We start from the raw sequence: 13886 nt of genomic DNA on the forward strand, positions 1-13886 counted from the left end.
TACATTGTTTTGTTCAATAAATATAGTCCAAAAATGAGTTAATTGTCAAATTTAAGTTTAACAGTATTAAAAAGAGGCTACTCGAATTTAATCATAGTATCGAGTGTTTATTATAATTCTACAAATAATACAATTGTTAGGACTTGTTTGGGGATTAAGTGCTCCCAGTTTGTCAGGTGCAATAGGTGCAATGAATTGTTTTATTTAGGAACTCTGGACTATTGTGCACTTTTAAGGAAACTGGTAGTGAAGATATTCAACTTATATGTAGAGTTTTTAGAATGGAAGAAAAGTTGGAGGCTATCCTAATTAAATTTGAGGAAATAAATAAAGAGAAGTATAAATTAAAGGAAATAACAGGATAACTTTAAGTGGAGCTTAAGCATTTACGTAAAAGGGATGCATCAGCTAAGATTAATAATAACATTAAAGAAGTTAAAAAGGGTAGTATTAGGATTGAAAATAGTGAATTGAACTGTAAAGATCATATTGAACTGGGTTACAGGTTTCAGCCTTTTACTTATGTAGACAAGGAACTTTTCGATGGAGGGGAAGCAAAAAGAATACAGAAAATTATGGATTATGAACCTGAAAAAGTTATAGTTTTAGGTGATTCTTTGACATGGTATGTGGATAGAATAGTCTGTGAGATAAATAGGAAAAACAGAAGATAGATTATGCTACCCTGGAGCACAGGTAAAATACACAATAGCAGAGCAAGGGATACAATGAAGGGGTCTGGCAACGATGCAGTTTTTGCTGTGCACATAGGGGCTAACGGTATAGGGGAGGGTAAGTCAGAGAAGCTGATTAATAAATAAAATAGGTTGATACAAGTATTTAAAGATAAATAACATTAATTTATTGTGTCAGGGATACTGCCACGAACTAATTGTGGAGATGAAATTTTGAGTTGGTCACTAGGGCTAAATACCAGGCTAAGGGTGAGAAGGTTAGCTGGTTGGACTTGTGGGATTAGTTCAGTGTGAGAAGGGAACGTTTTAGAATGGATGATTTATTCTTAAGTAGGAAAGGATCTAGGATGTTTAAAAGGCTATAGTCTGCTGTAAGAGCATTATAATGTGACAATCAGTACCACTATTCGTTGTGAAAAAGTATCCTAAGAGTTGACAGGGGATGGTGATGGTTAGCTGCCTTCCCTTTAGTCTTACACTGCTAAATTAGGAACAGCTAGCGCAGGCAGCCCTTGTGCAACTTTGCGCGAAATTCAACAAAGAAACACATAAAATCAGTATGAAAGTATAAAAACAATCTTAATTGTTATGATTGTAATGCTAGAAGTACAAAAATAAAATAGATGAGTGTAGGACACTGGTAGGAATAGAAGATTTTGATGTAATGGGAATAACTGAAACATGATTTAATGTAGATCATTTTGATGATAGAAATTTCTCTGAAATATACACTTATAGATTATTTAATAAAGACAGAGTAGTAAAGTGCAAGTTACATCCTGTTGAAGTTGAGAATATTAAGGATAATAGCAAAGAAATTGAATCCATTTGAGTTTCCGTTACGGATAATAAGGGGAAATAGCTCTCAGTAGGAATTTTCATTATAGATCACCAGTTGAAACTGATGAACTGATGAGATTAAGATTTCTGCTTTTAATGAAGTCATAATAACACTGGGGAACACTTTTTCAGTAACTTTGAGTTGCATTGGATATTTTAACTGATTCTGAAGGAGTTTTAGGCGCTGATTTCAAATCTGAAATTAGTTTTTTCTCTACAAGCTCTAGTTTGTATGCAATTTGAGGTTAATGAAATTGTACAAATGTGAACTTGCGTAAACCATGTATAAGCATTTTCACGTCCATATATATAGATAGCTTCTAATATTTTGATCATTCTTCTTTTGTTTCAGATCAAACATGGCTTCCAAAAATAGATATCATTGCAGAAACAAGCCTGATGCCTTCTGCTACATATGTGGATGCTACACACTCAATCGTCAGAGACGTAACATATCCTCGTTCGTCAAGCGTGCCTACAAGGCATATTTTGAAGTTCATCTTGGTGATCAAGACAAGCAATGGGCTCCTCATGTTGTGTGCCACAATTGTGAGGAAATGCTTCGAGACTGGACCAAAGAAAAACGCAATGGTCTGCCTTAAAAATTAAATAAAAATGTTAAATTGCATAAAATCTGTAGCTTGCAGACAAAAACCGACTTCAGATTTGAAATCAACACACTCAAATTGACTATAGAAAGGTATTTTTTTAAATGCAACAAAATGAGTGCTCCCCAGTGTAATGGGTGATTTTAATTTCAGACGTATTGACTGGGAAAGGCTAGAGTAAAATCATGAGGTAGAAAGGTTTCTAGAAACTGTTCAAGATGGACTTCTTCACCAATTGGTCAAGGAAATACTAGAAAAAAGGCTATTTTAGATTTAATGTTAGCTTCTAATACAGAAATGGTTTAAAAGTTGGGAATTGACAAACACTTAGGTACAAGTGATCATTGCTTGTACCATGTTTGATGTTTTATTGCATATGGAAATCAGGAATAATGATATTTTGATTCCAAATTTCCAAAAAAAAAGCAAATTTTGAAAGGATGAAACAAAAATTATCAATCATGAATTGAGCAGCTGAGTTATTTTGAGTCACTGAGCGAATGTGGAAAACAAATATATTTGTTACAGAAAAAAAGGGAAGGTGCAAGAAAATAAGCAGGTTGGATCAAAAAGGGTATAAAAGATAAAATTAAAGATAAACATCACAAATTTAATAATTTACATTGAGTGATATCATAGAATATTTTGAAGATATGGATGATAACAAAAATTGGTCAAACAGAAAATTAAAACATCAAAAATACGTATTGCAAAAATTGGCTGAAAACAGTAAGGACATTTTTGAAAGCACATTAGAGGTAAACAAAATGTTGGAATGGGGAGAGGACCCTTGAGAGATGACAAAGCAAGACTTGTATGTGAAGATTATGAAATGGTGAGGTTTATAGATTTCGCTTTGTTTCAGTTTTTACTGATATAGACTTAATCATTATTCCTCATCTTGAACAACTGGTAAATGAAAACAAAGTTGAACAAGACAACTGCATAAATTCTAAGCTTTACAAAGTAAAATTGGGAAGTTTAAAGAATGGTAAGACTCCTGGGCAAGATACTATTTCCCTGAGGATTTTAAAGGATCAACGATAGGATATGTAAGCCACTTGTCACAATTTTTTGTAAGTCTTTGAATAGTGGACAAGTACCAACAGATTGGAAATGAGCTAACATCAAGGGAATCAATAGAAGTTTTCCCAGTAATTATAGACCTATTAGTCTTACACCAGTTGTGGGAAAAGTTTTGGAAAGTTTGATGAAAGTTACTTTCCAAAGTCATTTAACAAAGTGTAGAATATTATGGGATAGTCAACATGATTTCACTAAGGGAAAATCTTGCCTTACAAATCTTTTGGCATGATTTAAAATGTTACTGAATATGTAAGTGAGGGTAAGGATATAAATTTGGTGTATCTGGATTAAAAAAAAAACATTTGATAAAGAAATGTAAAGAAACGTATCTCTCTAGGTATGAGGGATAAGTTAACTAACTGAAGAGAAGAGTGGCTTGACGGAAAAAAATAGAGGGTTATTATAAATAGAGTTCAGTCAGAATATATAAATTTGCAAGTGATGTACCTCAGGACTCAGTCATAGGACTATTGCTCGTTTTGATTTACATTAATGACATAGATGAATGAATGGTCATTAAATTACTTAAATTTGCTTATGATAGTAAGGTCTTGGGTGTTGCTGGCTGTGAAGAGGACACTACTGCTTTTCAAAATGATTTAGATCATTTAGCGAGTCGGGCAAATAAATGACTGATGGGTTTTTATTATAAGAGTGGGTTTCTTTCGGATTCTGTGAAGGCAGTAAATTTGAGTGAGTTCAAAAGAAAGCTGAATGCTAAGGTTTAAATTTTTTAATTTGTTTACTTAATAGCTTTACTTTGACTTAAAAGATGGAATAGCCGAGATGGACCAGTAGGTCCCTTGCTGTTTCTAAACACTGTGTTATGTTATTATACTAATTTGACAGATCAGTTAATGTAATACAAGGTTTCACAAATTTTTTCTTATGTTGTTGAGAGATATCTGTAAAGCACAAAATTGGGTTGTTCTCAAGTGATAACCAATTTGGATATTTGTCTTTAAATGAATGTGTGATATGGCAGAAGGAATGCGGACTGTAATTACAAAATTACTACATGTATCTGCACGAAAGTTGGCAATCTTGTAATCAAATGTACAAAAGTATTTGTATATAAAGATATGTCTGTGAAATGACAACATCAGTCTAACACACATTCTGGTAAATTGGAATGTAAAGTAATGTCCATATGAAGAATAAAAATATTTTGATTCATTGTACAGTTTGCATAATGTATTTGCAAAACCTCGATAGTTTCCACAATAAATATTACGGATTTTTTGGTATCTCTGTACATTGTAACTGGTATTCACTTTCCTCTAGCATGAACTATTGTTAACTTGTAAATGTTAAGTAAAATGTATTTGTTTATTTATGTTTATTTTACTTATAGCGAAGCCACATCGGGCTATCTACTATGTTCACCAAGGGTAATTGAAGCCCTGATTTTAGCGTTGTAAATCTGAAGACTTATCGCCATCCTAGCGGGGAACATAAGGTAAAATAACTGGTTAATAATTATAACATTAAATACATACCATACTGTAAAAAGCAGTGGCATGTGCTCTTTGATCCTTATATGTGCACATATGGCTAATAGCTATAATTCTTTAAAAACCTTGTCATATAATATGAAAGAAATCACATAATTATTTCATACTAACAGTTACAATGCACAGTATTGAATTCGCTTGTATAAAGACCGTCGTAGTAAAAATTATTTTCTATTTAAAAGGTTTAGGTGGATTTCTGTTTATTGTATATGGTGCATAGATTTGTGTTTTCAGTACGTTGATTCAAGGAAAATGACTTACAGATTTCTGAAATGAATGTTGATCTAATCAAAACAACACTTCTATGGGATGTGCTGGATAGTTAAAATGAATATTCAATAAACTTTTCATACCTCTTGGTTTCCAAGCGAATGAAGAATGAAAATAGCAAAACCGATTATAGCATTAATGATAGCAAAAGTGCTATAGAGACCAATATTCTGTTCATAGTCTGACAACATTCCCAGAATCCAAGAGGAGAGTATTAATGGCATCAAGATCAAATTGGATCTCTGATGTATCCTAGAAAAATACAACAGTGTATATTGAATTCTGATTTTCTATATCTATTATTGACTAAAAGTGTTGTACGATATTGTTTCTACATCATTAAAAAGACCTTGCTATTTACACTTGTGATATCATTAAATACATGGGAATTATCCAAATAAAGTTACTTTAAGCAAGGCCAAAAAGAAAGAAAATTTGGTGGACTGAAAGTTATCAACGCAGATAGCAGTTCATTTAAAGTAGTAAAACATATATTTTACCGACAGTTACTAGAAGGCATTTTATAAAATCCTGAACTAGTTGAAGTTATTTAAAGTTAATTTAATGATACAGTAGTACTGTCTATGTAGGGATGGTTTAGACTGTTCATCAAAATGGTATTTTAAATATCTCATTGACAGTTAGCAGAACATTACAGTACTGTAGAGTATTGCCTTTTGTAATAATATCTATGTAATGACTGAGCCAGAAGCGACGTTATCATTACCCTTGAAATTAGCTTTTTTACATAAATTTGATGTTCCTTGAAAAAGTTTAAGTATAGGGTGAAACAAGAGTTATCAGATAATAGTAGCTAAACAATAAATATTACAGTTGGAACCTCATTAAATTTAAAACTTGGTTATAAATACAACCATCCCATGTATATTGAAAACCTGCATTAAAAACCAAGTAAAAAAGTAAAAAAAACTTTTCAAAAAAAGGACATAAATGTAGGGAAGGCTAAGATCAAGCCTTCATAAACAAAGTAAACAAGTTAGTAGGGATTACATTTGAATCATCTTCAAATAATTGAACAGAAAAGAATAACCATATATAAATATAACTATTCAATTCCAAATGAGATTAATTTATCATATTTTTGCGTGTTAAAATTCTACCCCCCCCCCTTGTGTCTGCGCTGGTATGTAGGAATGATAATTCCAAAAGGGTTGGAAATTTAGGAAAAAGGTTTTTCTCTTTTCTTTACTTGTAACAAGTAAAGATACGATTTATTTATTCACTTTTTTACAGCTTCATTCCCAAAAATGTGCCCACGATATTTTTATATTGAAAAACGATACAAGCGTGTATAAACACTTCACAAATGTTACATAGGTTAAAAACTACGCTGACAAATCGCAGTTACAACGCCGAACTAAGTTCCAGTCGTTGAGTCGAAAATCATTAGAAAAATCAAGTAACAGAAGTTTCATTACTTACCGAGCACTGAAAAGTTGTCTGCTATCATAGGCCTTTAATGGTTTGTAGTCAGAAGCTCCTGCAGCTTCTAAGAGGATGATGTTCAAAAGACAGATGCAGCACACTGGACCGTACTGGAGGTAAACCAGGGGTTTGTCCATCTGTAGCCAGCAACTGGGCAGTAAAAAAGTTGAAAGATCTATATAATGTTTAAAGTATTTGTTGTAGAAATTAATGCTATTAGGTTACATCTAAAGTAGCTTGGATAGTTCGCTGATGGAGAGGTTTTAAATAACACCTACTACGTTTTAGTAAACGATATTCAGAAAAATGAAATGTCGAATTTCTTGGAATATGGCAGTTAAGCCTACTTTCTAGAAAATAGTTTCCTCTCCTAAATTAAAATACTCTAGCTTATAGTTGTGAATTGTTGTATTTTGCGTGAAAAAATTGCCTTAGTGATGTTGTACACAAATATAATTCACGAACTACATAAAATTGCTGCTTTTATATTAAATAGACACTCGAAATAACTAAAAACAAAAGGTTATACGATATTGTTTCTACATCATTAAAAAGACCTTTAATAGTAGTATGTCGAGTAAAATACATGAGTATCACATTTTATACAAAGATGTAATAATTTTCTTTAAAGAATGTTGTCACTCAATAACAAACAAGTATGATTCGTGTAACAGTTTTGTACATTGTGAGGTTTATACCTTTTCACAAATTTCTAAAAGAAATGTGAAAAATAACATCTAGATGTTTATTGAATTTTTTTATTTTTGCGAAAGTTTTAATAGGACACCGCTGAATACTCTAGACACAGTCTGAATTTTTGTAATCGTTTATTTATCAAAATTCTAATTATTCGTGTAATATAATTTATACTATTTGTTTGTTTGTTGTTAAACACAATGTGCTATCTGATTGTCAATACTTGATTTTTAGTGTTATAATCTCTCATACTTACCGATGAGCCACCAGGGGAAAAGTTATTGTAACACTATTTTTTATAACTGCCATTCAAACAAATATAAAGGCATGGCATCTCTGAATCATAATAAGTATCGCTATGCTTAATGTTTCTACAGTTCTAAATAACATCTTATCTACGCTATTTTTTGATATGCTTTTGATATATCTTTGAAAAAATAACTGTGTAACTTAAAAAGATAAAACTTTCTAATAAACATTGTTACAAGTAAAATGTAGAACAAATACACACTTAAATAGATGTGAAAAATATCTAATTGGAAAAAAAAACGTATTTTATTGAGTTGAATATATGTATCTTTGCAAAGTTGAAATACGAATATATATTTTATTTCTATTTAAGTGAGGCTAAATGCAATGTAACATTAGTTGATTACTGCAATTTTGCCACTCCATTCCAAGTACTTACTGGTATTCACCACCATAGTCTTCCAAGAAAAAACTAATAGAAGCCACACTCACCAAGGCAGGGACTCCTAAAATAATGTTTTAAACATGTGACTACAACATTTTAAGATAAATCATTAAAAATTAAGTAAAATATTAACACAGTTTTATATATTGAATAGAAACGACACTCTAATGTTATTATTTGATCAAAGCATCAAATAAGTTGGATTATAGTAAAGATTTAAAGATACCAATTTCATTCGTACTTGTAGTCAACACCTATCTCTATCTTTTCATACCGTCTTGTAATGTGATTTTATAAAATAAATATCTGATATAAGGAGTTAAAACTCGTAAGCTTGAGTTATTCGAGTAAGGTTTACCCATAATTCTTCTCTTACTATATGATAACAGTTTTCACCAAGCTTACCTTAGTAGTTTCTATGCCATTTAATCATACAATAAAAAGTTCAGAAGAATGCCTAAAAATGTTTTGGTTTTCATTATTACACTATTTTGAGTTTACTATAGAACATGAAGGTTTAAAAAAGATTTATAGTTAAACACAGTTACACCTGACTTCCTGTGAGTATGGATTAGAAACATTCTCTTTAAAAAAGGCTGTGAAACCACTTTTCGTCCTAATCGATACATGTATGATGTGTTGTTTCTGCACAAAGATAGTATTAGATAACCATATCTTCAACTGTGCCACATTATATTCCATTTTATGAATGTAACAATAAGAAATTCGAACAGCCTGATGTGGGATTAGATGATTAAAATATTACATACATTATGTACTATACGAGATATTGATTTAACTGCAAATCATAATTATTGCCTTCTTGTGGCTCTTTAGTCTGTGTTAGATGCAGTGGCAAAGACCGTATACTAAGAGTGCTAGTTATATTTAAATTGTGTCTATGTACTCGAGTTGTTCTTACTTACCCAGTGCGGAAACAATTACATAGACATAAATAACATTTCATAACCAAAAGTAAGGAAGAACTTGACACCTCTTTCAAAGTAGAGCTATACTTCACTCCTCTTCTAATGCATCAGCGATAGTACAAACAGATATATATCTGTTCTGTCTACAATGTTTTTCTACAAATATCTTAGATTTGTGTCTCCCTTTAAACAAACGTCCAGCCCTATCTCTGTTTCCACAATTGACAATATCTGTTTAACTTTATGGATAAATAGATATCCATTCCTATCTCTGTTTCTACAAGCAGCATCACAGAGTGACTGGAATTTTGGATATTTAATGAACGCCCACACATTAGAACCAACAGATCTACCATGGAGAATAATAAAGATATTATCATAAATCAAAATTACATAAAATCTCTTTAAATAGATGCCCTAAAAGTTATGGATGTAAATGGCTATAATTATACAATGTAATTACTAAACGTTTTGTACTAATATTAGTACATTGATATGAATGACATTATCGTAATTTTTCAAATATTGTAAACATTCTAATTTTCACAAACAAAAGTCAAACTAGCCTTACTACCATAAAACTACGCACCTAGACTTTTGCGATACTGTGGTCAAAGTAATCCTTTGGTGACAAGAATGTCAGTTCGTTGCTTAAAAAAGATGGAGCTGTTTAGATTTCGTGAGGTCGATTTAAGAATATACTTAACAACTCATGAGAAAACCTTTTTAATGAATCAATTAATAAACATAAACTCGAAAATAAGTTCCATTTGCCACGCCCACGTGCCACATTCTCTCATTCCCAAATTACTAATATAAAGCCATAGTTTTAACCTACCGAATGACCTTTTATTTTTACGCTATATTCTCTACAAAACATTGTCTATTTCGTCTTTCAGCTAGAAATTCCTTCACACGAGAATCACATCAATGAACTAAATTTTTAAAAGCTGGTAAAGAATAGTTAGAAAGCCAGAAAAATTGTGATAGTTGTAGGATCCTGCAAAGACCTAAAGTATAAAAAAAACAAATAAAATGTTTTTCTTTAAAAAAGGTATGATGCTTAGTCAGGAGGTTGTAGACATTGTGTAAATGAAATTTAAAAAATTTAGATGAAGAAAATTAAGTCTTAATTTTAAGATGAAATCATTTTGTATTCAGACCACTCAACGATCTTACTTAATATAACAGGGACAAAATTTTAGCTAAAACGCTTAATTAAAATTTTTGATTTTTTTTTCTATAAAAGGCTTGTGACGTTTACTAAAAGCTTGACAAATTTCGTTAAGTTACGCAAAATGATATTAATCATTATAGTATGAAAACTCTGAAGGTCAATTTGTGATCACTTGATCACTCGAGCTCAAAGCAAAAGTTAAAGGCTGCAAAATTATTCCTTGCTTGTGTAATATCTATGTTATAGTGAGCAATAGCAGTGTATAAGGCAGGATTCTTGATACTGGTGTCATGAGTTACACATTTAAACTAATGGGATAGCGGCAAAATGAGCAAGCTACACGGCAACCTCTAAACTTAAAGTAAAAGAACTTGCTGAAAACCATGGTAATAGGGCGGCAGCATGAGAATCTGATATAAATGACGCAAGTGTTCGATTTCAGAGAAAGTCAACTGATGTTTCAAAGTAAGCAAGCAAATAATCCTGGACGTGGAAGAAAGTCTTAACACCCACAGCTTGAGCAACAACTTCTGAAATGTTTTCACCAGTGTTGAGCAAGTGGGTGTGCAGTCAGTACCGTGGAACTTCATTTTAAAGCCATTCACATGACGAAAGGTTTGGATTATAGTATCACCTCTAAAGCATATACAAAGTGGTGCTACCTTTTCATATAATTACATGACATGTCCATACATTGTACAACATGATGACTTTGAAGACAATGTGAGGACCAGCATTACTTCACATCACTATGACATTTCTCCTACTGCCAAAATGAATCGAACAGTCTTCATCTTTAACATTTGCAGTAACAAATCATATAGTCAAACAGGCAGAACCGTTCCCTGTTTGTATCTGTGAAAGGCTGTTGAAGTTGCGATTCCAGTATCTGAGAACTGCTTCATCACTATTTTCTCAGCCTATACACCAACAATGACAAACCAATCTCACATAAAGAAAAGTTATATCTGGGCCTAAGGAATTTTTTATATCTGGTTGCTGATAGTGAAAAAAATTATGTCTTGTAGACTTTAATACTCGTGTTAGTTTAGAACATTTAACTTGCCACCACGTGTTATACCTCCTCAGGAGAGAAAAATAAAGTTATGTGAATTCTCCTTGAGTGTGTTCTAATACGAAGGTGGGATCTTGTTAATGTCATGTTTATACTGGGCATGCATGGTGTTAACGATGATATAGACCATACACTTTTCTGCACAATCTGTAGACTAAACGTCCCTCACGTTTGGCACAAAAACAGCCAGCTGCCTCTCAGAAACTGAACATAATGAAATTATGGGCTTTTCCTAGTAGAAATAAGCTCGTGACCTAGATTTATCCAGTTCTTGAAACAAATGAATCCCAATGCTATGGAACAGTTTCAAACCCACTGTAAAGTGTATATGACACAGAAATTGGCTTACAAAATAAGGGACACGTCACCTGGTTCAACAAAAATGATAACATCCAAGAACTGTTAGTTGAGAAAAGGCAAGCAAGCTAGACAAGGTTTATTAAATAGTAAACAATGGTAAGCACATCAATAAGCCATTAAGTGATTAAAAGCAATTAAAGAAAACCTCCAAAACATTTGCGCAAATTTTGATAACAATGGTAAATACAAAAGGCAGAGAAGTTAATGTCCTTAGCTGTCATATTTGACAGAAGAGGTTTTCGACAAGTTGAAGATAGTATATGGACCATAGAATGAAGCGAATGTTCCACTCAAGAGTCTTGATGGTTCCTAATCGTTTACAAACAAGTTTGATATATTGCAGAGACGGAAAGAACTCTTTGATACATTGCTCAATAAGACCTCAATGATTCATGATGCACTCCTGGATCAGTTACCACAACTACCAATAGAGGCAACACTCGATGACCCATTGACTGTGTAAGAACTTCTGAAGGCAATAAAAATTGAGCTTTGATGGCTTACCTGCCAAAATTTTCAAATGGAAGACTAGTATTAGAACTAGAATTGTTGAATCTTTTTGAATGATGTTGACAGACTGAAGAACTATCCCAAGAGTTAAAGGATGCTCTAACTATAACCATTTACAAACGTAAAGAGAACCGGCGTGCCTATGAAAATTGCTGAAGTATTGTATTTAGCTGCTATCAGTCTCGGGAAAATAAGTGGTCAAAATAGTGCTCAGCAGTTGCAAAGAATCTCGAAACGTATACTACCAGACAGCTAATACGGTTTCATGTGAACAGAAGAACGACCAATAATATCTTCTACTTGCAGTAAATTCATGAAAATATACCAAACAAAACTTGCCGCTTTATGCCATGTGTGCATTGTGCATGGTTCCAAACAATGTTGCATATTAGTTCTCACACTCTGTTTTCAGTGTTCTTGATCACACAACTACTAATCTTGTTAAGGAAAGTTACATCCATACAAGAATCCACGGTGTTGTTGTTTTTTTCAATCTCGTAAGACTGAGTGCTGTCAGTCATGGAATGCCACGTTTAAGGTACTCATAAATCTCTAGAACGAAACACTAGCTCGAGTGGCATGAAAAAACACCTTAAAAAGACAAAAAGTATTAGACTTGAGTTCCCAGACTATATACTCAGAGACACTAAATATAGGGTATCAGATAACCGTTTTTGGAAGAAACGGTTGAATATCTCAGTTTTACAAATTTGTAGTGCAATAATAAAAGTGTCTTATCGAACCCTGGATTTTACCGATATAAGTCCGTAAACATATACTTGATTATGATAATAAATTTTAAGACCTAAGTAAAATCGTACTGAAATGCCCAAGACCGACAACTAATAGCTGATATAGAGCTTTCTAGGCTTTGCTTTGTATTACTGATGATTTCGCACAAATACAAAATAATTGAAATACAACTTTAAATGCTAATTTGTAATCAGAGAAGATAAAACTTCTTGGTAAATCATTTAAAGTTTAAGTTAGTTTTCTAGTAACATTTTTTAAAATAATAATCCACTTTGGAAGCAAGTATAAGATCCGATAAACAGTGATAATATTGAAACCAAACCAGACAGTAAATTCCTACTTTTACCAAATAAACATTTTTGTTTTAAATTTGAATGCTTATATATTTCCTTAAATTGTAATTTTGACACAAACAGACATAATAAGGAATGTTATATTTCATAGCAGCACATGTACTAATCCCGTTGTCGGTAACAATTAAGCTAAAAAGTGACATAAAACACTAAATTTCTATAACCGACAACTGGACAAAAAGTATACTTATTTAGAAAGGTAACAGTGCTGTAAGAACAGTATTAATATGTTCTAGTTAAAAAAAGGTTATATATGAACCTACCCCATCCAATAATGATATTTTGAGCCCGACTTAGCATGCCGTTTTTTGGTACCACGTAAGCAACCATGCTGTACATGTGAAGAGCTTCGAGAAGAAGAAACGTGAAACAGGCTGTGAAGAAGAAGTGAAGACAGATGGATAATATTCGGCAAAGTTCCTATAAAACACATACAGTTTAAAATATACAGTTCTATGATACCATCTTTCCAATAATCCTTATCATTACAAATATAAATGTACCTTCAGAATAATAATTGATAAAAGTTAAAATTACCCTCACATTAAAGGTATAAAAAGTTATCTTTATAATAAGATTCAGTGCTAGTTAAAAAGTAAGATTAAACCGTTGCATTTAGTTCTACGTTCTTATACTTAATAAATTTTAAGTGGGCCACATGTTAAAGAATGCTGAACAGATGTTAATAGAACAGATTAAAATATAATTGTGTTAAAATTAATTTTAAAGTTGTCCAGGTCATCGGTACAATCAATTGACTGGAATAAGGCTGAATACATTTTTCCTCCAGACATAAATTCTGTTATTTAAACGACGTATAACTTAGAGACAACTTTAAAAATCATTACGCAGCCGCACAGAATATCTAACGTTTTGCTTC

General features: G+C 32.2%; 1 protein-coding gene and 1 long non-coding RNA gene across 4 annotated transcripts in view; one reads left to right on the top strand and one right to left on the bottom strand.

Annotated features, from left to right (window-relative positions):
• Positions 1 to 13886, bottom strand: part of LOC143255306 (putative adhesion G protein-coupled receptor E4P) — an 87646-nt gene that overhangs the window by 11930 nt on the left and 61830 nt on the right. For 2 of the 3 annotated variants that reach the window (XM_076510763.1, XM_076510761.1), the window contains exons 9-12: positions 13270 to 13426; positions 7844 to 7910; positions 6457 to 6609; positions 5097 to 5265 (exon numbers count right to left, since the gene is read on the bottom strand). In XM_076510763.1, the coding sequence (XP_076366878.1) occupies positions 5097 to 5265; positions 6457 to 6609; positions 7844 to 7910; positions 13270 to 13426 (546 nt within the window). Of the gene's footprint in view, positions 1 to 5090; positions 5266 to 6456; positions 6610 to 7843; positions 7911 to 13269; positions 13427 to 13886 lie in introns of those variants that run through there. The other variant, XM_076510762.1, reaches the window with a different exon arrangement.
• On the top strand, positions 1466 to 5371 carry LOC143255307 (uncharacterized). The gene is made up of 2 exons (XR_013030535.1): positions 1466 to 2978; positions 4584 to 5371. It is a non-coding gene; the product is annotated as an uncharacterized LOC143255307 (long non-coding RNA).

Source organism: Tachypleus tridentatus, chromosome 7 (assembly GCF_004210375.1).
Source record: "Tachypleus tridentatus isolate NWPU-2018 chromosome 7, ASM421037v1, whole genome shotgun sequence".
NCBI classification, from domain to species: Eukaryota; Metazoa; Arthropoda; class Merostomata; order Xiphosura; family Limulidae; genus Tachypleus; species Tachypleus tridentatus.